At 51.1% G+C, this 27,354-nt stretch overlaps 9 protein-coding genes across 9 annotated transcripts; 3 read left to right on the top strand and 6 right to left on the bottom strand.

The window, feature by feature from the left end:
- Positions 1–182: 182 nt before the first annotated feature.
- Positions 183–2,058, top strand: MYCFIDRAFT_60092 (uncharacterized protein; the record flags this gene model as incomplete). The annotated part of the gene is made up of 2 exons (XM_007933811.1): positions 183–1,093; positions 1,154–2,058. 2 exons carry the CDS (start codon positions 183–185, stop codon positions 1,854–1,856), a joined length of 1,614 nt encoding a protein of 537 aa, XP_007932002.1. The 3' UTR covers positions 1,857–2,058.
- On the bottom strand, positions 1,338–5,891 carry MYCFIDRAFT_209293 (uncharacterized protein; the record flags this gene model as incomplete). Its single annotated transcript, XM_007933835.1, has 7 exons — positions 1,338–1,893; positions 1,924–1,953; positions 1,987–2,054; positions 2,090–2,210; positions 2,269–2,301; positions 5,688–5,700; positions 5,744–5,891. The coding sequence occupies 7 exons, from the start codon at positions 5,889–5,891 to the stop codon at positions 1,839–1,841; spliced, it is 468 nt and encodes a 155-aa protein (XP_007932026.1). The 3' UTR covers positions 1,338–1,838.
- Positions 5,892–6,482: 591 nt separating this feature from the next.
- Positions 6,483–8,081, top strand: MYCFIDRAFT_212669 (uncharacterized protein). Its single transcript, XM_007933834.1, is given in 3 exon segments — positions 6,483–6,877; positions 6,894–7,409; positions 7,478–8,081. The coding sequence occupies 2 exon segments, from the start codon at positions 6,920–6,922 to the stop codon at positions 7,807–7,809; spliced, it is 822 nt and encodes a 273-aa protein (XP_007932025.1). The 5' UTR covers positions 6,483–6,877; positions 6,894–6,919; the 3' UTR covers positions 7,810–8,081.
- A 985-nt stretch (positions 8,082–9,066) lies between these two features.
- MYCFIDRAFT_42382 (uncharacterized protein) lies at positions 9,067–10,125 on the bottom strand (the record flags this gene model as incomplete). The annotated part of the gene is made up of 3 exons (XM_007933792.1): positions 9,067–9,540; positions 9,603–9,959; positions 10,036–10,125. The coding sequence occupies 3 exons, from the start codon at positions 10,123–10,125 to the stop codon at positions 9,067–9,069; spliced, it is 921 nt and encodes a 306-aa protein (XP_007931983.1).
- A 542-nt stretch (positions 10,126–10,667) lies between these two features.
- Positions 10,668–14,357, top strand: MYCFIDRAFT_217019 (uncharacterized protein; the record flags this gene model as incomplete). Its single annotated transcript, XM_007933833.1, has 1 exon — positions 10,668–14,357. The coding sequence occupies one exon, from the start codon at positions 10,668–10,670 to the stop codon at positions 14,307–14,309; it is 3,642 nt and encodes a 1,213-aa protein (XP_007932024.1). The 3' UTR covers positions 14,310–14,357.
- A 1,650-nt stretch (positions 14,358–16,007) lies between these two features.
- Positions 16,008–16,596, bottom strand: MYCFIDRAFT_83190 (uncharacterized protein; the record flags this gene model as incomplete). The annotated part of the gene is made up of 2 exons (XM_007933832.1): positions 16,008–16,314; positions 16,385–16,596. 2 exons carry the CDS (start codon positions 16,594–16,596, stop codon positions 16,008–16,010), a joined length of 519 nt encoding a protein of 172 aa, XP_007932023.1.
- A 1,165-nt stretch (positions 16,597–17,761) lies between these two features.
- On the bottom strand, positions 17,762–19,138 carry MYCFIDRAFT_42512 (uncharacterized protein; the record flags this gene model as incomplete). Its single annotated transcript, XM_007933801.1, has 2 exons — positions 17,762–18,280; positions 18,350–19,138. The coding sequence occupies 2 exons, from the start codon at positions 19,136–19,138 to the stop codon at positions 17,762–17,764; spliced, it is 1,308 nt and encodes a 435-aa protein (XP_007931992.1).
- Positions 19,139–19,566: 428 nt separating this feature from the next.
- Positions 19,567–21,018, bottom strand: MYCFIDRAFT_42420 (uncharacterized protein; the record flags this gene model as incomplete). Its single annotated transcript, XM_007933794.1, has 3 exons — positions 19,567–20,520; positions 20,611–20,804; positions 20,889–21,018. 3 exons carry the CDS (start codon positions 21,016–21,018, stop codon positions 19,567–19,569), a joined length of 1,278 nt encoding a protein of 425 aa, XP_007931985.1.
- Positions 21,019–21,470: 452 nt separating this feature from the next.
- MYCFIDRAFT_212667 (uncharacterized protein) lies at positions 21,471–26,346 on the bottom strand. Its single transcript, XM_007933831.1, has 2 exons — positions 21,863–26,346; positions 21,471–21,807 (listed from the first exon to the last, which is right to left on the bottom strand). The coding sequence occupies exons 1-2, from the start codon at positions 26,294–26,296 to the stop codon at positions 21,697–21,699; spliced, it is 4,545 nt and encodes a 1,514-aa protein (XP_007932022.1). The 5' UTR covers positions 26,297–26,346; the 3' UTR covers positions 21,471–21,696.
- Between the last annotated feature and the right edge of the window lie 1,008 nt (positions 26,347–27,354).

Raw genomic sequence — 27,354 nt, 5'->3', positions numbered from 1 at the left:
CTGCCTACCTTCCTCCCATCTCTGTGTTAAAAAAAAAAAGAAAGATTCAACTCCTACATTTTTTTTTGTTTTCTTCTTCAAAAGCTTTCCAATCCATTCAATTGTTTGCCACCCACCCACCCACCCACATCAACAACCCTCCCTCCCTTCACATCACAATCCCGCCTTACCACTAGAATACCATGTCACCACACGCCCTCTCCTCCGAAATCTCCTCCTCCTCCTACTCCCCCTCCATAACCTCCACAACCCCAACCTCCCCCTCCGAAATCCCAACCCTACTCCACCACGACAACACCACCACCCAAAAATCCCACCTCCACCGCTTCCCCTCCTCAGAACTCCAAGACCTAGTCTGCATCGGTTTCGGCCCCGCCTCCCTCTCAATCGCCATCGCCCTCCACGACAAATTCGAATCCTCCTCCTCCTCCCCCCAACACGCTCCTCCCCGCGTCAGGTTTCTCGAAAAACAAGAGACCTTCGCATGGCACGCGGGCATGCTCCTCCCAGGCGCCAAAATGCAAATCACATTCCTCAAAGACCTGGCCACGCTCCGGGATCCGCGGAGTGAATTTACGTTTCTGAATTATCTGCGGGAGAAAGGGCGGCTGGTGGCGTTTACGAATTTGGGGAGTTTTTTGCCGTTGAGGCGGGAGTATGAGGATTATATGCGATGGTGTGCGGGGAGGTTTGGGGAGGTGGTGGATTATGGGCAGAGGGGGGAAGGGGTGGAGGTTGGCGGGGTGAATGCGGAGACGGGGGAGGTGCAGGATTTTCGGGTGGTTTCGGTGGATGTCAGGACGCGGGAGCGGAGGGTTTTAAGGGCGAAACATGTTGTGATTGCGGCGGGGGGGAGGCCGAATTTTTTGGAGTGTTTGCCGGAGAAGCATCCGAGGGTTCTGCATTCGTCGCAGTATGCCACGCATGTTCACAAGGTCTTTCCGGACGGGACCAGGCCGAGGAGAGTTGCGGTTATTGGTGGTGGGCAAAGTGCTGCTGAATGCTGGCATGATGTCCCATCGCGGTTCCCAGGCTCACAGTCAGTGTTGTTGATTCGGGGAGCTGCTCTCAAGCCAAGTGATGATTCTCCATTGTGAGTTGGATCTCTCATTCTTCATCTTCCTAACCAGTACATCTTGCTTACATACTACAGCGTCAACGAAGTCTTCAACCCCGACAAAGTCGACGACGTATTCTCTCAAGACCCTCAAGTGCGCGCTGCTATGCTCGCCCTCGACAAAGCCACCAACTACGGTGTCGTGCGAATCGAATTGCTCGAGCAGATCTATGCCGAGATGTACTCGTACCAACTCCAGCATCAAAGCGAAGAGGATTGGCCGCATCGGATCAAGAACTTCCGAGAAGTCACCGGCATGCGCGATGTCATGGACAACGGAAACCAAGCCATCGAACTGCAGATCCAGAACAACTCCGGAAAGTACTGCGCCAACAAGCCGAGCTGTACAGAGACTATGGTTGTCGATCTCGTGGTTGTTGCCAGCGGGTATAAGAGAGATTCTCATGAGGAGATGTTATTTGGGCTCCGCGATCTCATGCCCGGGGGAAATATTGAAGGACAGAAGTGGACCGTCAAGCGTGACTACTCGGTGGAGTTTGCACCTGGGACTGTGCAATCTGATGCTGGTGTGTGGCTGCAGGGCTGCAATGAGAAGACACACGGTCTTTCCGATACGTTGCTTTCGATTCTTGCGGTGAGAGGGGGAGAAATGGTTGAGAATATTTTTGGATACTCGTCAGAGGCGCAGACGAAGCATATGATGGAGAGTTCGGTGGAGATGATGGGTGAGTTGGATGGGGAGAGTATTCGTCGGCAGGAGTTAGGAATGGGAGGATGAATGCTGTGAGCATAGTGGGATGGCGTGCTGGACAGGACTTGTTGAGGATGCACAGTCGCGGCAACACGGATTCCAGCCGGGCGTTTGAGGAGCAGAGCTGGTGATGGCAAAATGCGTCTATCTTGTTCACAAGATCTCACGATTCAAGCACATCGGCGAGTACTGTATGACATTCCATCTACGCTTCTTGGATGGTTTCTTGAGTCAGCGTGCAAATGCGGATCTCTCAGCACGTGAATGCGCTCGATCATCGACTTCATCATCGACTTGGTGCGGTGTGGTCCTTCACATGGCGTGGCATCTGTGAAGAATGTTTGCTTGCCCCACTCCGCGCCCCGTGCGTCGGCGAAATTTCTCAGCTCGTTCTTGAAACATCCCCTAAACGAAGGCCGTAGTTAAGTCCGTCGAACACCTACCCTGGCTCTGCCCTTGTCGGGTTCCACTTCTGATGCTAAATGTAGTGTGGCCCTATATAAACCTGTATCGCCCCTCGAATAGCGAAGTTGTCCGATTAGGTCTCGGATTTAGCCGTAGTAGAGCTTAGGGTTAAGAAGCCGATACCTTTACGAGTCGTCCCCTAGTAAAGGTTTTATAGCAAACCTTAGCAAGTAAAGGTATAGAAGAAGGTATAGAAGAAGGCATATAATAGAGGCGCTAAGTACGCTACCGAGATAGGTACGTAGACAATAGACCGTAGATTAAGACCTTCTAATAACTAATAACTAATTAGCTACTAACAACCGAGTCTCGGCTGTCTCGTATACGCCGTCGACTAAGTCGCTATAAGCTTAGTAAAGAGACTATTTAAGCCCTTCTCGAGCCGCCGAGTCTACTTAAGAAGTAGTTTAATATTAGTCCGCTTACCGCGAAGGTAAACCTTCTTATAGAGGCAGTAAGGGACTTGCGAGTAGACGTAAACCTTCTACTAAAGAAGGAGGTTATAGAGTCGTAGGTAACTACTTAGTCCGCCGAAGAAGAAGGCTCTCGAAGTAAGGTAATAGTCGTTAAGAGGGCGGAGTTTAAAGAACTATAGCTCTAGGTTGTCCGATTAAGTAATGCTATTACCGTAGTTGTAAAGCAGTAGAGTAAGCTAAATGCCGCTTATAAGAGCAATATACGGTTAATAGGGAGGTATATAGACCGCTAGCGGTCGAAGGCTTAGGTTTTAGGCCTTCGATAAAGGCATATAGATTAGGCTCCGAGTGCTATATCCTCTCGCATAGGTTATAGATAGCTATAGGTCTATAATAGCGACAACACTATATAGTCTGATTCTCCTAGCGCTTCTTAATAGGCTATGTCTTATTAATAGGCTACTATTTAAATCCCTAAGTAGTGCGGATATACTTATAAAGGAAGTAGCGGCTCTACGGAAGAGTATAATCGAGTATATAGACTGCGTTGCCTCTACGCTAGAGACGCCGTGCCTCTTCGGCTATAGGTAGAGAGTCTCCTTTCCTAATTTTATAGCGACGAGATCTACGGCTCCTACTATTATATAAGTAACTTGCGACGAAGCGGCCTCCTATACGGGGAATCGGAGGTAAAGGCGTACGAAGTGCGCGTATAGCGGCCTCTATAGCCTCTACCTAATTAATCTCTTCCTAACCGTCTATTACTATTTGCTACGCTAGTATTACGCGGAAGGCTCTTTACTAAGTAAATTGTTAGTTATTAGACTACTTCTTATTACCTCGAAGAAGGATAAAGGCGTTAATAACTGCGGCGTCTAGTAGGAAGTAGAATAGTAGGTACTAACCCTTCCGTAACTTGTATTATATCGAGTAGTAAAAGCGCAGTTAGTCGTAGATATCTACGCTACCTATATAGTCGTTATATAGGGTAGCGACCTCTAGTAGAGACTTCTCTTCCTTACTATTAGTTTTCTAGTAAGGGCGGACGTACTTATCGATATAAGCGTTATTGCTAGCGCGAGGGTAAGCCCGAAGGCGGAGTATTCGTTCGAATAGGCGGCAACCCGTCGTAAGGAATTGAACTAGGTTTCTATCCTACTAGATTACTACCGCTACGTTGTAAATTACCTTATAAAGCAGTGTATCGTAGGGAAATCGAGTGCTCTTGCGATTAAGCGCTAGGAAGGTTGAATTCTTCCTTATACTATTTTTTTTCAAAGTCCCTAGTTTTTCGAAGGTAGTACCTCGCTACGGCTACGAAAGCGACCTAGATCGTACCGTTCTAGTCGCCGCAATACCTAAATGCCGCAGAATAGCAAATAATAGTATATTGTTAAACAGGTTATCTATAAAAATATAGAAGAAGTATTATTAGAAAGGAAGTTAAAGAATTAGTCGAAGAATAGCCTACCGGAGAGGGCTTAGCCTAGCGCTTAGCGAGACGGTAGGCGATACGATTAGGCTTTCGGTTAGCTCGGATAAGCGGTCCGCGCGGGCCGCTCTAGTATAACTATCCTAATTTACAACCCTTATTAAATATAATCCTATGTTCTTACTATAACTAACACCTCCTAGACCTCGAGACTTACGCTTACGGCGCTTCTTATTACTCTCTTTATTGCGCTCCTTCTTCTTAGCGTCCGTAAGAACCTCTAAAGCTACTACCGGGTACCGAGCGACCGTCGTAGCGATAGAATCCGGATCTTCTACCTCCTATTTGAATGCCTTCCGTAGGCTCGAGAACAAGAAGGAATATAGGTACCTATCCTTATATAGATAAAGGATATAGTATCCGATCGGTGTCGGCTTACCTCGCATTATAATTATATACCTAGATTTACTAGTAAACCGGACTATACTCTCGTTAATCGATACGTATATACCTAGCACGATAACCTCGCGGAATTTGCTATATAGAATGTTAGCAAGCGGCAGTATCTAGGTCTAGGTAGGTAAGCCTTTTCTACTTAACGAGAGCGCGTTATTACGGCACTATAGAGCAGCCTTAATCTATTTAAACCGCTACTCCTTTATATATTTAGCGATACTATGCCTTAGCTAGTATCTATCTTTACGCTAATAATCGCTCTTATCGGACATCTAGATTGCGGATATATAAATAATTAATCCTATAAAGATCTTTGTCGTTAGCTTATCTACCGGCTTCTGCTAATAGCTAGATATAATAGTCTTGTCGCCCTTCTTAAAGTCCGGTTTGTCTCGCGTATACTTATTCGTATACTTAATAAGGCGCTCTATTACCTCGTCGGTCTAGAAGAGCTTAAAGAAGTAATATTAGACGTTATCGATAGCCTCGAGATCGCTATATAAGTAAGTAGGCAAGTTAACCTATCGCTAGTAAGAGATGCCTCGTAACGGCTCGTAACGACTATCTATTCCTTGTCCGGCTAGTAGATAGCACAATCCGCCTACCCTACTATCTACCCCTAAATCCTCGATCTCGTCGTCTCCTTCTACGACCTCGAAGGTCTTACTATCTACGCCGCTTAGTATAGGCTCTCCGGCCTTCTTAAATATCGGCTCTCTTCCTCTAGTTAGCTAATTAGTATTTAGCTTATCGTCGTTTATTAGACTAGTAGATATATCTAGCTAATTATTACCTTTATCGTCGTTATAACTATCTTCTACGAAGGCCTAAAAGCTCGCTATTGTTATATACTTCTTAGCAGAATTGAGTTTGGAAATATAAAGGCAATTAAGTCGTATATACGGAGCGATAGCGGCGGCAACCGCTAAGCGCTAGAAGAGGTTTAACGTACTTATAAACGAGTCTAATTAAGGCCTATTTATTTACCTGCAAGGCAATACAGGCGGCCTTAGAATAGCTAACTAATAACTACTAGCAAGGGCAGCCCCTAGTTATGCCGATAAACGCCGTCAACGTACGAATATTTACAGGGGATAGAACGCTGGCATCGGCCAAAGACCCGAGATAAGATAAGATCTCCCCACGGCGGAGCTTCTGCTTCTGCCTCTGCCTCGTCTCGTCTTCCATGCGCGTGGGAGCTGTCATCATGATGCGGTGGGCGAGTGGGATGAGGTGTTGTTGATGGAAGAAAGGGTGGTAGCGAACAGCCATGCCAGGAATGTTAGTCATCATTGCGTGCGATGTCTCCTTGCGACGCCTACCTACCTATACATCGCTCCTGACTATTCGAAATGCTATTTCTGTGAGGCCTGAGCGTAAGCATTTACGCACGCTTCATCGATGATGTTGGCCACTACACCCTCGTCGAAAACAATACGGCAGATGGCTACCGCTCTGCATCTCGCTTCTTATGTCGACGACCTCTCGCTCGCTTGTCCTCACGGTAACCACCTGGGAGTAGTTGCTGACGACTTTCGACCCATTCTGTACAATTCGAGCGTATACTTAGCATAAGCGAGCCGGGGCCTTTAGAGCCTCCAAGGTCCGTCCAACGTTACAGCAGTACATCTGGCGTTGCACCAATAATGAGAACCGATGTCGTTCCTGAAGGCGTGCTGGGCCCCCGCGACATCGACGAAATTGGAGCTTTGCTGGTAATATATTTTGCCGGGAGACATGCACCACACCACGCTGCAGTAAGCAGAAACCCCTCCTCCGTGATTTGCTACAGCGGCAGCGGCAAAACGACCAGCCCCCGGGGCGAAAAAGCACAACACAAATCCATCTCACTTGAACAATACAGCCACCATGATGCGTGCAACCGTCGCTTCTGCCGGCATATAGGCCTTCGTGGAGCAGGCTGCAGCTGAAGCATCCATCGCCTTGCTCATGCAAATCCCGAGCTCGCTTATACGCCGCACTCGCTATACCTCACCACCTGCTGTCTTGCCGTTCAACGTCGCCTACAACGCGTCGTGCTTGTCCGTATCATGACACTCGCGACTCGCCCTCAACTCTCCTCCTGCGCTCCCACAGGCCAGCACAGCCCGTGCGCTGGCTGAGACGGAGTTATTTCAGCATATTCGGGACCCGACACATCCCGCGCATCACGGCTTGCTCCACGAACCTTCCTACGGACTGAAGGCCTTCGCAATCCGTACCGCATCACCGAAACATATATACCAGTCTACCTTCATTCCGGGACCCTGAGTTACGCACCGTTACCGACCCTCCAACCCCTCAGCCGCTTGAGCTCGGAGATGGCTGCTACCACTGCAGCACTCGATACAGCAGAGCTGCTGGAACTTATCCTCCTCAATCTTGACACGAGGACATTATTACTATCCCAACGAGTCGACAGACGCTGGCACCATACCATCCGAAACAGCAAATCCCTCCAGAAGAAACTTTTCCTGCTTCCAACCAACTCTTTCGAAGAGATACTGGACCTCGGCCTCCTCGATGAGTCCCGAGCCGAGAAATATAACATTCTTGACGCCACTTCCAATCGAAGCAAATGGTTGGAGCAGGTCGTGATCCTCAATGATCTCCTCTTCGACACGACCCGGGAATGGAAGTTGAGGAATTGCGCTTTCGCCGACCCTAACAGAAGGTCGGGCAAGTTCATTCCATCATGGCAGAGGATGCTCCTCACTCAGCCTCCACCTAGCACTGGTCGAGGCGATGTCATGTTCTGGTTCGAAGACGCTCACGATAACGACGAGCTTTGCGAGAACGTCAACACAATGGGTGAGCAAACCACTCAAGTCTCAACAAAAACGCCCGCCCGCCTGCTAACACTTCCAATTCATCATCAGGCGACATGATGCAAACCGTCTACGTCAAAGAATCCAGTCTCGACAACTTCAACGTCCATTGGGATTCTGCTGCAGTGCGTCCTGTCAAACATGCCGTCGACGGGAAATACTACATGAAACTCCGCCTCCAACGCGAGAAAGATGGCTCCTCGTCAAAAAGTCGCGCTGTCAGTATGGGTATCACCGTCGTTAGATCTATCGAATTATCTGATGACAACACTGTTGTCCATGACTCAGATCCATATCTGAGCTACGAACCTTCCGAGCGAGGGGGAGGAGGGATTGACGAGGTCGGATGGCCTGATGAGGGTGAGGAGTTTGCGAATTTGTGAACTCATTCTCAGGCCATGACCATATATATCTTGGTGAGAAAACAAATGTGTAACGACATGATTATGAATTGATGTTTTTTTTTTGCTTTTTCGCAAATGGCGTGGCGTTAGGAATACCCCCCCCCCCCCCCAAAAAAAAACTTTGTCTATTCTTTGCTTCAGGCATGGGAGGAGTAGGGAGTCTGGGATAGCGGTCACACGCATGCAGTCTTCAATTTTCCCGTCGACCCATTCATTACACATAGCTCCTTCACATGAACTTTTGAATTCCCAAAAAATCGTCATGAACATACAATCCATTCTGCGCAGCACCCAAACACCACCACCTCCCACTCCCACTCCCATCACCGCCTCCAACTCCTCAAACACCCCTCCAACTCCAAACTCCTCTCGCCCATAATCCCACTCAATCCCAACAACCCGTACGGCGAAACGTAAAACTCTCGTCGTCGTTGTGTAGGCGGGACTCCACTTCTAGGACTTGTACTTGTAGAAGGACGGTCAGGAGGGTCGGAGAAGTTTACGGATTTTTGGGTCGAGTTGGAGACGACAGATGATGTAGAAGAAGAGAGGGACATTGATGTTGGAAGTGAAGTGTTGGGTGGTGGTGGAGTTCCAGATCGATCGGTTCGGTATGAGGATTTGGGGAGGTGGCATATGGCCCAGGAACCGAAGAGGGACATTTTTTGATGGATGGGGTGGTTGGGTTTGGAATGAGGCTGAGGTTGAGTGAGGTTGGGCAATGATCTTTAGACTCTGCTTGTTTGCAAGTCGAGTGGGTGAGTGAGTGAATGAGTGGGTTTGATCTAATCAATCAATCGGTCAGCGAGGCAGAGCGGGAGAGGGGCAACTCTCTCATTTCACTGTCACGAGAGGGAAAAGAGGAGTAGAGTTACATCAGATAAATGTTGCAGGTAATAACAAAGATCATGTGCGGTACCATTGGCGGAGTTCTGGGGTCAAAGGATGGAAAGCGTGGGTGCATGTAGCCTTTTCGGTGATCCTGCAGCGGCTGTTCAAAAATCCCTGACGGACTCGCGTATGATAAGCGTCGCATGTACACACCTCTACTTACCAGTGCCATCCTGGCTTGCTTTCTGTCACCGTGGACCAATATTCTATTCTGGTGGTCAGATTTCGGTCATAGCTCGGTTGTTTTCACGTCAGCAGTTTTGAGACTATGCTCATTGGTTGCTGTGTAGAAAGTGTTCTTACATGCTCAAACACCGCGAGCTTTGATCTAAACACTACACAGGTCTAATAGTTGTAGAAGCCCTTGCCAGACTTCTTGCCCAGCCAGCCAGCATCGACCATCTGTCTCAGTCGAACAGAAGGCCTGTACTTGCTGTCTCCCAGCTGGGTGTGTAGCACCTCCATGATCGAAAGGCAGGTATCCAAACCAATGAAGTCCGCTAGCTGCAGTGGGCCCATGGGCACGTTCGTGCCATTCCTCATGATATCGTCAATGCTCTTTTCGTCGCCGACACCGGTCTCTAGACAGATGATGGCCTCGTTAATATAGGGCATTAATATGCGATTCGCGAGGAAGCCTGGCGTATCCGCGGAAGTTGAAGGCACTTTACCCATGCGCTTGCAGAACTCTACAGCGGTGGCCAGAGTTTCAGGCGAAGTTTGTAAGCCAGAAATGATCTCGACGCCTTTCTGTATCGGGACGGGATTCATGAAGTGGGTGCTGACGACTCGTGAAGGGGCACTGAGGTCGGTGGCATCCTATCAGAGAGCAGACAATTAGCATGACAAGATCAGATAAGACGGGAGAGGGGCCAGCATACCTTAGATGTGCTAGCCGCGATTTTGGTAATCGATATAGACGACGTGTTAGTGGCCAGAATGGCATGTTTCGGACATGTGGCAGCGAGCTGTGCAAAGATCTTGGTCTTGAGGTCAAGAATCTCGGGCACGGCTTCGATGACCATGTCGACTTGGCTCAAATCGTCCATGTTGGTCGAAGGGGTAAGTCTCCGTCGCGCGGAGTCGGCGTCGGATTGGCTGATCTTCTGCTTGTCGACATCCTTCTTGAGCAGTTTCTCCGCGAATGCGACGCCCTTGTCTAAGGATTGCTGAGAGTTATCGACCAGTGTGACGGGAACTCCTGCGGCCCTGGCGGCAACCAATGCAATGCCTAAGCCCTGTGCTCAAGGCTATGGTCAGTCAGCTGTATTAGCACTGCTGCCATAGGCTGCGAAGGTGTCGATAAAGACACACCATCTGGCCAGCACCGACCACACCCAGGCGATTGATGGCTGCGGCTTCCGCCAGCATGGATCGGGAGGATGAGAAGGCTCTGCGGCGCATGGGTATGGGCATGCATGGCGAGGAGCGGGAGCGGGAGCGGGATAGGGCGCGTCGGATGATCATGATGGCAATTGACTCCCCACGGACAAACAGGGACGAACAGGTACGAGGGGGGGAGATGGGAGGAAATTATTGGTGAGAGTGTATCAGATGGAAAGGTGAAGTCGCCGAAGAAACGCGCCAAGCGCAAAGCTGGAGCTTAGGCCGAGGGTACTCCAGGGGTGTGGGAGCGAGCAGAGCTCACAGTGATGACGATGAGACTGTGGTCATGAGAATTGCGGTATTTGCGATTGGCGCAGCGTGCCGCGATATGGGCCGGGCCTGCATCTGGCATCGTCAAGCAGGAGCAGCAGCTCCGGTACAGTACCTCTCATCAGTGTGTTGCGTTGTAGCATGGAGCACGGCACAGCAGCTTTGAGGGCGTCGAGCTGACTCAGCTTTCGGAGCCGCGGAGAAATGATCTGCCGTAGCGCGCGTCGAGCTACGCGTCAACGCGTCTTTCGTGCACAGTTTTGTATCGCAGCGAACACGCCAAAATAGCAATGGCCGACATATGGGAGCGCTCCCAGACGGTGGATCCAGAAGTGCGCGCATATGTCTCCTCACTGGTAAATGCGCTGGGAGGACGGTCGACCTACGATGACACTTATGCTGTGGGAGACGATGCGCTCGCTGTGCTGAAGGACGTGCAACGATGGCTACGACTGTACGACGAGAAGACGAACCGATTGGACGTGAAGAGAGTTTTGGCAGAGGCGAATCTGGTCAAGGGAGATTTGTTGGAGATTCTGTCGTTATGGCCCGACGATGCGCAGGACAACAAGCACAAGGCGAAGCTGGCATTGGCATGTTTGGAGCTGCTGGTGCCATTGACTTGGCCGCTTTCACTCGAGAGTGAAACCGCAACAGTCAATCACCACAGACATGTGCCATATCTACAGTTGGCGCAAGTGGCATACAAGAGATCTGTTCTGCACTTCGAATATGCCAAGATCTTGCGGACAGCAGTGCGTGTTGCGCTGCCAGCCATGGCCACTCCCAAGCGCGACAGGACCAGGAGAGATGAAGGTATCATCAAGCTGTGCTTATACTTCTTCCGGAACATCGCCATGATCACACAGCCACAACACCTTCCCTCGCAAGGAGACGAGAACGAGATCAGCCGATCAGCCGTCATTGAGGCATTCCAGGATCAGGACATCTTCAGTGTGCTGTTGACCATCGGCTCTAGCATGGGAGACGAATTTCAAGAGCAGGATGTCATTGTGCTGGAGATTTTATTCCATTTACTGAAAGGCGTAGACCCGCGCAAGCTGTTTATGAAGAAGGAGCAAGTCGCGACTGAGGAGACGTCAGAGCTGAAGAGCTTGCTGCAGAAAGAGAAAGCGATGCTGGACAGCTATAAGAGACATGCACCAACGCGGCATAATCGTTTCGGTACTATGATCTGGGTGCAGAGAGACGATGCGAAGCTTTCGACCGTGTCTGGCCAGACTAGCATGACCAACGAAGCAGATACCCTTCGCCACATGGACGCCAGCAAGAAATGGAACAAGCCACAGTATCGTGGGAAGCTCGCGCAAGAATTCGATGAGAATTCTGAATTCGGCATGCGAATAGATCTGACGGAGCCTAGTCGAAAGCACTTGAGAAAATTCGTCGAGGACTTCCTTGACTCCTCCTTCAATCCGCTCTTTAGCAGTCTGCGAAAAGCAATCGAGCGCGAAGCAGATCGAGTCCAGGAGAGCATGCATCACAAGCAGTACTTCTACCTTATGTCATGGTTTTTGAATGCCGAAGCTGCAAGGCGAGATCGGTCTAGGAGAGAAGGTGCCTGGAATGCAGACCGCGCAACTCAGACCAACCCAGAAGACAACACGTTCGCATACATCGCCGCTGTGCTTGATCAGGAGACCTTCGTCCTTCTCAACAGGCAGATGCAGACGGCATTCGACAATAAAAGCTGGCAGGACCTGCAAGCAACTCTGCTATGCTTCACCCAAATCCTGCTCACTGTTCAAAGCATGAGCGAGAGCAAGGACGACGAAGATCAGGAAATTGCAGAAAACATCCTACATCGCATTTTCTACGAGGAGTCAACCCATGACAGGATAGTGCAGATTTTACGAGGCTACACCCACCAAGGCTTTGCCTACCTTGATGCAGTCACAGAGTGCGTGCACGTCTTCATACGCATGTTGGAGCGATATAGCAAGCAAAATGTGGACTTACAAATACGCTCCAAGCGCCGCGCTCGAAAGAAGAAGCAACAGCAGGGCGGAGGCGGCGGCGACGATGCCGAGGACGCTGCTGAAGATGAACGAGAAGCGCATCGTTCAGTGTCAGAGCGCAAGTTCGACTTTGCGAAATTCGCTGCCAAGTTCCTCTCTCAGCCATGCGTGAACACATTCATTTCCTTCATCACCTACTACCGCGACTTGACACCGGTTCAGCTCAAGAGGGCGCATCGTTTCCTCTACCGACTAGCTTTCAAGCACGAGCTCGCGGTGCTACTCTTCCGAGCAGACATCCTCCAGCTCCTGCATAGGCTCATCAAGGGACCGGAAGGCCTTGATCCTGGCATGGAAGGCTTCAAGGACTGGGAGCAACTGGTTCAGCAGGTCTTCCGACGATGCATCAAATGGATCGAGAGGCCGACCGAAGGCGAAGGTTGGAGAGAAGCAGCGATCGTCGAGATGCTTTTCAGCAAAATCCCGAATACCATGTTCTATCTTCAGAACGGCTACGACAAAATTGTTGAGAAGCGGGCTCCACGCCCTCCAGCAGAGCTAGAGATGAAACCATCTGTGCCCGAAGACCAGCGCATCGGCATCGCAACAAGCATGCTGATCGAGCAGGCCAAGGCTGATGACCTCGAGTGGGTCAAGAAGCAACTTCAGGAGGCGGTCACTGAACGACAAGCTTGGGAAGACGAGCAAGCAGTCAGGTCAGGCATGATGGATGAAGACGAGAACGCCGTCGCGCCAGCTATCGAGAGACAGGCTCCCCCATCAATTTTCCTCCCTGCTGACACTGATGAGCGAAAGCTGGCACTTTTCAAAGACAAGCATCTACGACTTCTCCTTACGACTCTTGGTTGCCAAAGATTGGGTCTGGCTGAAGACACCGACGCCGCTTGGATAATACCGTCAAGTCTCACTGCTTCACAACTTAGCGAAGCTCTGAATCAGATCAAGAAAGCAGAGTTCGATCCTCCTTCGTTCGAAGATGAAAAGACCGCTGCAGACTTCATCCGATCCAAAGCGAAAGGGCGCACCACATTTGACGACAATGACAGCGATACTGATGCGTCCGGCAGTGGCGGGGAGATCAATGAAGAGCTATTTCCGCCCAACATCCGTGAGAAGCGCAAGGCTAGAGATGGCGATGATCGACCAAAGAAGAGACGAAAGCGGAACGCTATCGAGCGCACTGAGGAAGAGTTGGAAGAGAAGAGAGTTGCACGAGACAAGAAGGAACGTGAGAAGAACGCCAAGATCAAGTCAAAACTCTACATCACAGCATCAGACGATGAGAGTGACGCCGAAGCGGACGCCGAGTTCTTCAGACTCGAGGAAGAGAGACGAAAGAAGACTGACGGTGTTATTCGCAACATGCTCGTCAAGCACATGGAGCAAGCCGAAGACACAGCTGTTGAGGAAGTTGAGAAAGGACAGAAAGGGAGCAAGAAGAAAGTGGCGCCGAAAACTGCCGCCAAGAAAGCTGTCAAGAAGGCAAAAGCCAAGAAGAAGAAGCCGGACGATGGCGAAGATCAGATCATGATCGATGCCGGGGATGAGTCAAGTGAATCCAACAGCAGCAGTCGGCCAGCATCAAGAAGGACAGCGAGAAAGTCATCTCCAATCGAACTCTCCAACAACGACAAATCCTCCTCAGAGGCTGAAATTTCGGATGCGGAGAGTGAGAGACCTGCGAAGCGACAGCCCGTCAAGAGGAAGCCATTGTTTGACGAGGATAGTGATGAAGCTGACAACGGCAAGGAAACGCCTTCGACATCGCCACCTGCTGAACCACCATTGAAGGAAATGCCCGCAAATTCTGTCTCGAGAGGAGAGATTCACAGTGATGATGATGACGACGATCAACCAGTCGTCAAGTCTACTGCTGCTGCGAGGAGGAATGTAAGAGCTGGGTTTATTATTGATGATAGCGACGACGAGTAGATGGATAAGGTATATTTGTGAATAACGCAGCACCTACCTCATCCTTTCATCTTGGCCACCATAGATCTCTCGTGAATGTGTATCGACGCCAGTATAAATTTTGATGGCCTTTCTTATTTCCGATCCAACATCACTACCTAACGAACACAACAACAATGTCAGGCATTAATCTATCCCGCGATATCACACGAGTAGGAGGAATATGTCAAGAATGTGGAGGGAGATTTGGTGTGCATTCTAAGAATTGTTCTTGGAATGATGCCGCTTTGGGATGAGAAGCAAACGGTAGCACATCGGATTTGATAAGGTAGCCATTTTTTTCGGCATGATTTGTGCTGAAGGCGTTTTTATAGGGTAGGCAGTGAATGCATATAGGTGGTTGAATATGTGAGATGATTGAGTTGAGGTGCTTGCTGTGTTTCCACTTGGTGTGTCAAGCATGCATGAGAAGCTGTGCTATTTGTTTGTCCGGAACTTGAAGAAACGTTGGAAGCTTTCCACTGTCCCACCTAATCTTCCTAGGTTTACGGCACGATCGTAAGCTGAACGTTTTCTCAGAGGAGAGCATCCTGCTGGTGCTAAAAGATGGATTTGAAAGCACATGGTGCTTCTCTGCTCTGCGCTGTTGGCTGTAGTAGCGTGGTCTGGATGCTCGGCCAGTCTATGAATTGTGAAAGAGAATGTTTAGAGAGGTTATTAGACGCTGGTTAACTCACATATCTATTCTATCTAGCCCTGAAGCTCGCTCGTCATCAGAATTGTATGGATCGAGATTTTCAAGTGTGTATCTAGCGAATAATCCGCCAAGCAATCACATGTAAGCTCAGAGCAAAATCCTCCGAGGATCCACACTCACTACTGCTTAATAAAGTCACAAAAACTTTCCTAAGCAAACAGACACTACAGGTAATGTGGCTGCAAAGCTTCTCTTAAATTACGATTCCTTAAATCTCCCTCCGGCTAAATTCTAGGCGCAAAGCAACATATATATATCCCTACCTACACTCCAAATGCAGACGCTTAAGAAATACAAAAAGACCCTGTTAAAACGCCTCTCCGCTCTTACCACTACCCCTACCAAGTTAAGCCCCTAACCCTTTACTGCCCTCCCTCTCCCCTCTAAATACTATGATACCTCTACCTACCTCCGCCCTTAAAACCTCTGCACCCTAATACCCTTCGGGTCTAAATTCTAAGTGTAAAGCAACATGTACGTATCCTCACTTACACACTAAATGCAGACGCTCAAAAAACACAAAAGAACTTATTAAAACGCCTCTCCGCTCTTAATACTACCCCTACTAAGTCAAACCCCCAACCCTTTACTCGCCTCCCTCTCCCTCTAAACACTACAATACCTCCGAACACCTCCGCCCTCGAAACCTCTGCATCCTAATCCCCTTCGGAGTTAAATTCCAAGTGTAAAGCAACATGTACGTATCCTTACTTACACCCTACTCCAAATGCAGAACGCCTAAGAAACACACAAAAGAACCTATCAAAACGCCTCTCCGCTCTTAAACCCTTTATTCAAACCCCCAACCGTTCACTTCCTACCCTCTCCCCTCTAAACACTATAATACCTCCCCCTACCTCCGCCCTCCAAACCTCAGCACCCCAACTTTCTGCGAAAACCACCCACCCTCCCCTCCCTCTCCCTCTCCCTCTCCCTCTCCAAACGCCCTAACACCTCCCCCCTCAAAACCTCTGCACCCCAACCTTCTGCGAAAACCGACCGTCCAGCCTCCCCAACCTCAACTCCTCAATTTTCCTCTTCGCCCCAGCCACACTCGCCTCCCCGGAATAAACACAAAGCACCAATTTCGTCAAAATCTGCGCAGAATCCATAGCGGAAGTACGACGGAGTTCTGCTTCTGGTGGAGCCTGCACAGTCTCTGTCACATGGGTGGAAGCCTGTGACATTGCGGCTTGGGTCTGGAGGGATGTGACGAGAGGGTGGTTACCGGCGGCTCTGGCGGAGTTTTGGGCGGTTTGGAATTCGAGGCTATGATTTATAAAAGGTTAGTGATGGGATGGGGGTGTGGTAAGAGGGGATTTGGAGAGGATGTACGTACCTTAACTCATTGGAGATGTTTGCGAGTTCGGATTTCATGGGTTGAATGCGTGGTGCGAGGTAGCGGATGGCGGCGTGGAGGTCTTGTGCATGGTAGGTGGTGGAAATATCTTCGTTGATGTAGCCATTTGTGATCAAGGCTCCGTCGATGAGGTCTTTGAGCTTTGGGGGTGGTATGGTCGGGGGTTGAAAGGGGGCGATCGGCGGAGGCATTGTGTTGGAGCTCATAGTGGTGGTGATCGAGAATGCGCTTGTTGTTCGTGATGTATCGGTGTTGTTCGAGTCGAGTCTGTCGAGCCGAGTCTGGAAGGCTTCCTTGTATGTTGATGTATTTGTCGAAGAATATCTGGAACAGTTGGCTTCTTTTGTGCGTCATAATCACATACAAATCTTATCGTGCGATTGCTGGCCTGCGAGCATGTGAAGATGAGTGCATGTGGCGGAAGTTTCTGGCATGTGACAGCTGAAGGTGAAGTCAAATGGTGGCACGTGCGCAGCCAAGCGATGCGCTTGCGGGAAGAAGAGCCAACTTCGCCATTCCTCTCATTGATGCTTCGGCGACGTAGATAAAGCAGAGCTACGAAGAGCCCACCCAATGTAGAGTGCGCCTGCCAATAGCCTCGAGAGCCTGAGGTGAACGGGCAAAGATCCGTGTTCGACATACTAGGGCTAGAGGCTATACGCGGTCGGAAAGATGGGCAGACTTCGGCGACGTAGATAAATTAGAGCTACGAAGAGCCTACCCAATGTATAGTGCGCCTGCCAATAGCCTCGAGAGCCTAAGGTGAACGGGCAAAGAGCCGTGTTCGATATGCTGGGGCTAGAAGTTATACGCGGTCGGAAAGAAGGGCAGACTTCGGCGACGTAGATAAAGTAGAGCTACGAAGAGCCCACCCAATGTATAGTGCGCCTGCCAATAGCCTCGAGAGCCTGAGGTAAACGGGCAAAGAGCCGTGTTCGATATGCTGGGGCTAGAGGTTATACGCGGTCGGAAAGAAGGGCAGACTTCGACGACGTAGATAAAGCAGAGCTACGAAGCGCCCACCCAGTGTATAGTGCGCCTGCCAATAGCCTCGAGAGCCTGAGGTGAACGGGCAAAGAGCCGTGTTCGACATGCTAGGGCTGGAGGTCATGCGCGGTCGCTGCCGGTGGAGTTCTGAGTAAGGAATCTCGATATTCGGTGGGATCTGGGTTCATTTGTACCTATTGTGCTTCGATAGGTAGAAAGATCACTCTAGCGTACTTGATCTGGACATCCTTGGGTTAACATGCCGCATCTACCACCCGTGGGTTCACGAAGGTGCCTCTCATCTCTAATCAGGTGTAGCTGAGATGCTCCCGCCTCACCATCAGCCATACCAAGTGAAAAAAAAAACATTCACATCTTCCTCCTCAACCCCCAACCCACACCGGCAACCCTAGCCGCCAACAGAAAACACCCCCCAGCAAAAATCGAGCACCCACCCCAAATATTCGCATACAAAAACCCTCTCCCATCATCCCCACCCTTCTCCACCAAAGCCCCAAAAATCGGCCCTCCCGTCAACGCCGCAAAACTCACACAACTCAAAATCATCCCCGACCTCGTTCCCATCTTCCTCACATTGGGCGTAACAGTGCTCAAACCACCGAGAACGAGACCCTGAACGGCGGAATCAACGAGGCCGAAAACGATCGCGAAAACGAAGAGTTGGGGTTCAGAGGAGATGGAGATCCAGATGAAGTAGAGAATTGATGTGAGGAAGGTGAAAGGGATCATGGTATTTAAAACACCGAAGCGGTCGGCGAGGAGGCCGGGGAGGATGCGGCCTGGTGCCCCCATGGCGTTTAGGAGGAGGAAGATTGTGAGGGAGGTGGAGCGGGAGGTTCCTATGATTGTGGTCGCGTAGCGGGTGATCTGTTTTTCACGCAAGAAATCAGTTGATGGGCTAGTTGGTGTGATGTGCCTGTCATTCGATTGACGTACGAAGCTAAAAGCGACATAAATTGCCCACAACGTCAAAAACATGCCGATGGTGAATAGAGTGTAGGGTTTTTCTTTGAATGCTTCCCATTCGACCATCGCTCCAGAACTCCTAGGCGGGAGTCTCGGCTTCAGTAAAATGACGGCGAGGATGGAAAAGGCGAGGACCACGAATCCCATTACACGGACTGTCCATGCGAATCCAACAGTCGGCAGGAGTTGTTGTGCAATGGCAGGAAACACGACTCCACCAACCCCCGTCCCTGAAGCCATGGTACTCAAAGCCAAAGTCTTCTTCGACGAGAAGTAAGTAGCAATCAGCGAAATCGTAGGGCAAAACACCAGTCCACTCCCAACACCACCAATAATCCCTTGAGAAAGCAAGAGCTGCCAATAAACCGTAGCAAAACTCGTAGCGAAAATTCCGATCAATTGCAGCGTAATCCCCGAAACCATGCAAAGCCGAAAGAATCCCGCATCTGCTGCTCGACCGCTGAAAGTTCCAAGGAATAAAACCAGGAATATCTGGATCGAGGAAATCCATGAGACTGCTGTGAGGTCGAGGCCAAGGTTATCTGTGTAGTAGGAGGAGAAGAGAGAGTAGGAGTTTATGTAGCCCCAGGTGTTCAGCAGGACGAGAAAACCTGCGAAGACTTGGATCCAAGCTTCTCCGCCGTCTGGAGGTGGAGGAAAGTCTTCGATTGAGGTTGAGCGAGGGATTGATGGGGTGTCTTGAAGCAAAGGCTGACGTTCAGCATCGTCGATGTCTTTGTATGGATCTTCTAAACTCATGACTTTAATTTGTGGCCGATGCCTTGGAGTAGAGGGCAATGAAGTTGTCGCTCTTCGTCCCTTCTCAGATTATGCAATCAGCTTTTCGATGCATGTGCCCGACGCCCATTCCAGTTTCCAAAAAGGGACTCTTCCAGAACTGGTCATGATGTCAGTGGAATAATTCCCTCATCACAACTCCAAGGCTTTCTCGAAACGGTGCAGCATTGCGAGCTCTAGCAGGCCGGATCGAAGGAGATTGGGTGGCGGAGCTCAGTCCGTGAAGAAGTGGGAGGGGTATGGCGAGGTTGTTCTTCTGGTGAATTGTACCAGCTTCTGGTGGCATTTGCGATATTGAACGAGCGCAAGGCCTTCACCTTCAGTACTATACACATTGCCGACCTCGACTGCATGTCGTCTCATGTTCAGAACTTCTTCATTTTATGTATTCAATGATACTGTAAAGTCCTCACAGGACTCCCTCGCCCTTCAATCTGTGCATAACCGCTCGGTCCTGGCTCCAACGGTGGCGCGTTATGCCACGGCGTGCCAAATTGCTGAGGATACTCATTGCTGAACGTGCGTTGTGGTGTCGGGGGATGCTGGTAGTAATTTGGCGCATATTGTTGGCCAGCTTGCGAGCTCTTGTCCCGGAAGAATCCAAATGCAAGATTGGTGGTAGCAAAGCATCCAAAGACCAACAAGAATGTAAAGGCCATCGCTTTCCAGCTGATGGGCTCCACGAAGCTGTTGAAGATCTCAGCAAAAGTATGCGCTGACACTTTCGCTCTTCCAACTTTGTGGGGGTCTTGCTCCATGCACCGCTGCCAGCCTCTACACACTGTTTCAAGTGCTGGCATTCGTTTGCTCGGATCGCAGTTGTTCGATGTGTATTGGCGAGCGCACTCGGCCATCTCTGCCATGATATCGGCCATCGCTTCGTGACTCTTCTTGTCAACATCTCCTTGTACGGCTGACCAGAAGGAGTAGACCAGGTAGCCGCATCCCGCTAGGAGAAAGACGTTAAAGGCGAGTTGGGCGTAGAATGAGAGGATATGTGGCACAGTCGGATGCTGTGCAATGAAGGTAAAGAGATTGGAGATCCAGTGAGGCTTGCTCTCATCCCCATGAACGTCCTTGTGCTTGCCACTGACCTTCCGGGGGCTCTTGGCGTGCATCTCGCTGTCTTCTCCAGAGTCCGACACACTATGCCGTCTCCGTCGCGAAGCCTGCCGCTGAAGCTGATTCTCCCGTTTCTTCTTGACTCTCTTCTCGATGGCACCCGAGTGCTCTGGTCGCGCAATCTCGCCTCTTCCAGGACTCATCTTCATCTTGAACCTGCCCCAGAAAGAAGAATCTCGTTTCAGCTGCTGCGGTCGATCTTTCGTCGGGCTCCGTTCTCGCTCTGCGCCAGGCACCACTGGTTGGGTTGCGGCATTGAGTTTGCCAAATGGGGTTCGTTTTGCCATGTCGGGCGTGGCATCGCTGTCCACGTCTCGCTCTGGTGACTTCGGAGTCTCTCCAGCGCTCGAGTCGTCAATATCGGTACTCTGTTTCCGCGGCGTGTTGTAGAGAGAGTTGAAGGCTGCAGGCGCAGGCGCTTTTGGGAGGGGTTTGTTTGAAGATTGTTGGAGGCTGGCAAAGCTGGCGAAATTCTTGGAAGGCGAGTTGAAGGCGTTGTTATTCCCTGCAGCATCATCATCGTCATTAGCATCGCCGTAGCCGTAGCCGTAGCCGTAGCCGCCAATACTCGCGCTCATGGAGAACGTACGTCTTCTGCTGGGAGTATCGAAGCGCTGTGCATTTTGGCTGATTTGGGCGAAAGGTGATCGCTCGTCCATTGCGCCCGTCCTATTCTGCCACTCGAAGTCCATGCCCATCTCGTTCCCGCGTTGCGACATGATGACTTCTGGGGCAATGCGGTGTCCTCTCGAAAGCGGTGATGCGCGAGAGTGGTGCGTAGTGTCGCGCTCTAGTTGGTGCCCTCACAGGCTATTCTATCGCGATCTTTTGGCCAGGGTCTTGCGTCACAAAACAAGCGGGCACGGTAGGAAGGGGCAACCAGGAGCCATCACTTCTGCCAACACTCCTTCCAACACTTCCACCAACACTTTTATATTGATGACCTTGGAACCCTGCTGCCTGGCAGTCACCGGCATGCAATTCACTTGAACACTGTACCTTTGACACACCTGGCGCGGGCATCTTCGCCGCGCACGCATTCACATCTCGACGCTTGCCTTCTCGAAAACACCGCCATACAATCACACTCTACCAGAATTACGTCTGCTACACCTCTGGGACACCGAAAATTACGCTTTGGTGTCGATATACGCATCGTGGTGGACAGACTGCGGAGAACGATCTTGTTAGGGGAACCTGGGCGCAATGAAGCTGTCTTTCTTTCTATACTCTGTAATTTGATGATCATGATTCACACGAGATACCCGAAAACATTACGCACCCGCTCGCCCGTCAACATCAAAGCGCCGACGCCCATTATACATCGGCCATGCATTTCTAATGCCCGCTGTACAATACATGCTTCATCAAAAGCCAAAACGCGCGATTTGTGGTATCTAAAAGGCAGAGATAGCAACCGCGATGACCTGTGCATCGCTATGACTGATGCTGACCGTGGTCGACTTGACACCAGAAGCTTGAGCAGCGGCTCGTGCTTCTCCGTGGAGCTATAAATAAGTTAGTATGACTGTATGCGAAGAGAGGAGTTCTGTTACAACTCACCGTCACTGTTGGCGCGCCATTCTCGTCGTTCAAGATCTCAATGTCCTTGAGTGGAGCACCTCCACCCCGGCTGGCAACCTTCAAGCTCTTGAAGACGGCCTCCTTTGCAGACCACTTGCCTGTGAAGCTGGACTGTGGTGATGGCGCCTTTCTGCAGTACGCGATTTCAGATTCGGTGAAGTTGCGCTCAATGAAGGTGCTGTTGGTAATGTCGATCGCGTCGATCTGCTCAATGTCGACACCTGGGTTTGAGTTGGCAGAAGCGTTGGCTTTGACTAGGCTCTCAACCAGCTCCGTCGTGCTCTTATCATGGATCTTCTTCGGGTGCACCTTGGGGTAGGTGAACTCGGAAGTCTTCTTGTCAGTGGTGACGCGAGCCTCTGGGTTGAGGAAGATCTTGCTCTGCTGGTCATCTTCGTAAGGCGATTTGGTCTTGGCGCGGAACATGGTGTTATTGATGAGGCCATCGTGGTAGTATCTGTATGCCTTCTTCTGGCGCGCCTCGACCTTCTGCTTGTAGGTCGCGAATTGGGCGTGGTCAAGTGCAGCATACAGGTACTTGGGATGGATACCAATGGCCTGGGCACCCTTCTGACCGAAACCGAAGGACGTGACTGAAAAGGCCTTGATGCCATCAGTCTGAATGCTCTGGCTTGGGTAGACGATGTAGTCAAACTTCTCGAGCACCTTGTCAACGTTATCGGCGTTGCGGTTGCCCGGCACGAGACCAGAGTTGAGCACCTGCAGACATCCGTTGAACATCCAGGCACCGGCAGCACCCTTGGGGTGACCAGTGAGGTACTTCTGGAAGATACCAAGAAGAGCGTTGCCCTTCTTGCGGCCTAGATGTTGCATCTGCTGACAGATGACGTCGGACTCGTTCTTGTCGTTGGCGACAGTGGATGTTCCATGGAAGGAGGCGACGTCGAGGTCGTCGATGGTAAGACCCCAGGTAGCAAGAGCGCCACGAAGAGGAGCAATGCGAGGATCCTGCTTCCAGAAGTTGTTGCCAAGGCTTTGCAGGGCATCCTTCTCCTGGCGTCTTGCCTCACGCTCAATGTGGTTGGCACGGTCCTCCATGTACTCGGTCTCGTTGAACTCGTTGCCCTGCTGCTTCATAGCATTAACTTCTTCTTGCAGGTACATGAGCTCAGACTCCTGCCAGTTCTTGATCTGCTTCTTGCGGAGGTCGAGTTGTCTCTTTCTGTACTTGATGTCAAGAAGTGGCGATGGGAACTTGCTCTGCTGCTCACGGGCACCGGTCAGCACACCCTGACCAGGAGCTGGCACAGAGCGACCGATCTTGTCAGTGGCAGTAGCAGTGTAGCCGAGGACACCGTAGATCGGCACACCCATGTCGAGAGCAAGCTTAGCGTCCATGATGACCTGCATACCACAGCCCTGAGACTCCATGAAGCCACTACGGGTGGTAGTGGTTGGTCGTGACATCTCCTTTGGTGTGCGGCCGTGCTCAAATTCGGTCTTGGCGTTGCTGGTGGCGCCCATGTTGGCGAACTCGTATGAGCCTTCCTCTTGGAAGTCATCAAACCCACCAACAAAGCACATACGAGCCTTCCCTTCCACGATACAGTCGTAACCAATATCGATGGACTCAACAGCAGTGGCGCAAGCACCGACTGGAGTTCTGATTGGACCAGTGGAAGAGATGAGCAACATGTTGATCCAGGCGCTCATGGTGTTGATGAAGGACTCTTGAAGGATGTCCTTCTGCAGCGGCTTGTCAAGGAAGCGGTCCTTATACATTCCACGAAGGGCGGTAGTACCACCAATACCAGAACCTATGCAGTTACCGACTTCTGAGATGTGAACATACTTGTAAAACTCGTACGGATCAGTGATACCAGAGCACAACAGACACTCGGCAGTGGTGACGAGCACGTAGAGCGTGACTGGGTCGACTTGGGAGATGATGTCGTCTGGCACGCCGTACTTCTTGGCATCCCAACCGGTGGGCACTTGGCCAGCAACGAGGCGATCAAAGCGGAGGGCCTTTGGAATAAGCAGAGTGGCACCCTTCTTCAGACGGACCTGGAACTCGCCAGATTCGAGTTCGAAGATCTCCACCTTCTCGCCGTGCTCACGCTTGAACTCCTCGGCAGTCTCCTTTGAGCTCTCGAATGGATCGAGATCCTCCTCAATCTGGATCTCCTGCATGAGCTGCTTCTTGTTTGGGTCGTAGCCATTGAACAGCTCGGGCTCGATGAGACGGATGCCAGAGTGGTCCAGGATGTGCTTCTCGTACTTAGCCTTGACGTCCTTGTCGTCGACGGGATCGCCAGACTTGGCATCAACCCAGCCAGAGTAGCTCTTGCCCTTGAGTTGACCGTTGAAGTTCTTGATGAGACCCATGATCCAGGCCATCTCAACGCAGCCCTCAAGAGAGAACTGGCCGTAAGCCTCCATCTCCCATCGGGTTCTGGAATTACCCCATGGTCCAACTTCTGCAAAACCAGTGACCACGACAACCTTCTCAAGATCGACCATACCCTTGAGGTCGCCATTGAGTGGCTCAATCTCGGTCTTCCAGTCTGGGAGCTTGGGAAAGTCAAACTTGAGGTTGGCACGCTTCGCAACCTTAGCAGTCTTGTAGAGAGCCTCGCTGTCCTCACCATTGACGACCTTGTTCTCGAGAGCAGTCTCGCGAGTGACTGCCTTGCGGATCTCAGACGTCTCGGTGATGTCCTTGCGCAGCTTGGTCATCAAGTCCTTGAGGTTTGGCAGAAATTGAAGACCACCGTTCAAATCAGCGAAGACAGGCTCCTGCTGGCACAGGTTGACAATCGCTGGAGCCATGAGGCCGAGCAAGTTGAAAGCCATTTCCTGCTGAGAGAAGGTGCGGACGCCAAACTTCTCCACGCCTTCAGCGACAACGTTGTTGCCGCCCATGAGTCCGGTACCACGAGTCCAACCAATGACAGCACCGCAGATGGTGAGGAAGTTGCCCCAGCTCTCAGAGTGCCATCGGTTGAAGAGAGTCTCGAGTGCCAACTTGGACTCGGAGTAGAGGCCATCATTACCAAAAGTACCGTGATTGGGCGAGAGAGGCAGAATGACTTGAGCTGGACGGGTCTCAAAGCCACGTGTGGCCTTCTGGGTCTTGACAGCACCAAGCATGCGGAGCAGGTTGGTAAGCATGATACGGTGAGCGAGTTCAGACTTGCTGTCGATGCTGTCGATTTCGCGACCGTTCTCCGGGATGGCAGCGAAAGGAACGATGTAGTCCAGATCCCAGCCGAGACCCTTCTTCTCGTCATAGATGTAGTCGACGAGAGCGTTCACGTCCTGCAAGCTACCCTGGTTGAAGGGCACAACGACAAGCTGTGAACCGCGTCCGCCATAGCGAGCGTACATCGCCTGGTAGTACTCGGTGACTTCTCGAGAGAATCTAGATGTGGTAACAATGACCTTCGCACCACCACTGATGAGACCTTGAAGGACCTCAGCACCGATGGAGCCTGCGCCTGCACCAGTCATGAGGACATTCTTGTTCTGGTACGTGACACCAGACTTGGCTGCCTGCTCGAGGCCGTCTAGGTAGACGCTGGTGAGCTTCTTGCTGTATTCCCATCCATGCTCTTCCTTGCGCTTGAGGTGCAAGAATGGAACGGTCTCCACCTTGCCCTGCTTGGGAATGGCAGCACCGTTGATGCGAGGATTGCGGCCCTTTTTGACGTGGCCGTTGAGCTTGCCATTCTCAACAGGCATGATCTGGCCCTCGTTCATAGAGAGCGAGCGGACGATGTTGCTGTATAACTGCTTAATCTCGAGCTGTGAGGACTTGGAGAGCTTGTGTTGCTGGCGGATGAGTCTGTACACTCGCTGCAAATCGTTCTGAACCTTGGTGCGGTTTCCATATTCTGAGATCTTGCCACCATCTGCCATCTCGCGGACGTAATGCTCGAGCTTGCGAACGCTAGCTCGTGGTGCCTCCTCATAGTTCATGTTACCGCGAGGATCGATGGTGAGGTGTGGTGCGGTAGGAAGAGCGACATCTTTGTAGACAGGAGCCTCGCCGAGGACATCGCGGCAGTTCTCGATGAGTTGCTGTCCAAGTTCTTTCGCCAGCTCGTAGGTCTCACCCTTCTCGGTCGGGCAGTGGTCGATGTGGTATTGCATGAATTCGAGCAATTTCGGATTTGACCTGTTCATGATGAGAATGCAACGGGAGACAATCTCGCGATCGACAGCTGTCAGACGTCCAAAGATAATATCATAGTACATCTTCAGCGCGTCTTGTCTCGCCCAATTCCATGATGAGTCGTAGACACGGGCCTTGAGAGGACTGAATGAAGGTGCGATACCTGCAGCGTAGAAATCGCCATGTTCGGTGGTCCAGAGGTCGAGCTGGGCTTGGAGAGCAGCTTCGTTCTGCTTGGTGGCCAAAGCGGCCTTGTCACCAGCACGCAAATCCATCTTGAGGTAGCGTGCAAAGAGCTCGAGTTGCTGCTTGAAAAGAGCTCGCTGGTCCTTGGTGAGGGCGTCAATGGCTGCTGGGTCCATCATCATGCCAGCGCCACCAGCCCCGCCGTCTCCGGCTGCTGGGCCTGACGAAAGGCTCACACCAGCGTGTGCTGCGTACTTGTGGGACATGTCGTCGAGCCATGCTTTCGCATCGTTCTCCGAGCCAAGACGCTTGTCAGGCTCCATTGTGAGTGCCAGAAGCAAAACACCATCTTGTCTACCAGATCCCAAGCCCCATCTTGTTTCTAAGTGCTTTCGCACTGATGTGATGTTGAAGCCTCCAGGCATCTTCGACGAGACCATGCGAGCAATGAGTGACGAGGACTGCTTTCCGAGCTGACCATTGAAGGTAGCCTGCATTGATGCACCCAGTTCATCAAGAGGTGTGTCTTCCGGCTTCTCTGGCGTCGAGCCAAATTCCTTTCCAAGGTCTCCAAGGATTTCGTTCTGAAGTGTGGACTTGCCTGTAGAAGGGTTAGATTGGGCTCCGCATGATTAAAGGTTGAAGATGGTTGTGCTCACCTCCGACTAAATCCTTGATTGCCTTGCTGAGCGGGATGTCTTGCAAGGACTTCTTGAGCTTCTGTGCTACAAGAGCTCTAAGCACATCTACTGCGCCGACTGGAGCATCGTCAATAGCTGCAGCTGGACCAGCGCTGGGCGCAGCAGGAGCGGCCGCAACTGGTGCTGCAGCTGGAGCAGATCCTGACGAAGCTGCTGGGGCACTGTCAGAACCACTCGGTGCTGGAGCTGGCTCGTCTTCCACCGGGTCCACGTCGTAGTAGATCTCCTTTGCGTCTTTGTTGTAGCACAAGATCTGCCGTTGCACGGATCGTGCAGCATCATATGCCTCGTACTTGGCTGCAAGTGTCCGTTTGGCCATAACACCGAGGGTGTCTGCTGGACCGACTTCTACTATCCGCTCCGTCGTCTTCTCGCCGAGAATAACATCTTGTGTTTCGATCCATCTCACGGGCGAGGCGAATTGATATGCGAGAAGTTCGACCAGA

This window comes from Pseudocercospora fijiensis (genome assembly GCF_000340215.1).
Source record: "Pseudocercospora fijiensis CIRAD86 unplaced genomic scaffold MYCFIscaffold_12, whole genome shotgun sequence".
Taxonomy (NCBI): Eukaryota; Fungi; Ascomycota; class Dothideomycetes; order Mycosphaerellales; family Mycosphaerellaceae; genus Pseudocercospora; species Pseudocercospora fijiensis.
This window is presented reverse-complemented; position numbering and strand designations above follow the sequence as displayed.

Excerpts from the sequence above, each read along its gene's own strand:
- MYCFIDRAFT_212669 (XM_007933834.1), top strand. The coding sequence starts at position 6,920 with ATGGCTGCTACCACTGCAGCACTCGATACAGCAGAGCTGCTGGAACTT. Across the intron at positions 7,410-7,477 it reads CGAGAACGTCAACACAATGG|GCGACATGATGCAAACCGTC; the intron begins GTGAGCAAACCA and ends ATTCATCATCAG.
- MYCFIDRAFT_212667 (XM_007933831.1), bottom strand. The coding sequence starts at position 26,296 with ATGGATTTGCGTGCTGGTGACAAGGCCGCTTTGGCCACCAAGCAGAAC. Across the intron at positions 21,808-21,862 it reads ATGGCGCGCCAACAGTGACG|CTCCACGGAGAAGCACGAGC; the intron begins GTGAGTTGTAAC and ends ACTTATTTATAG.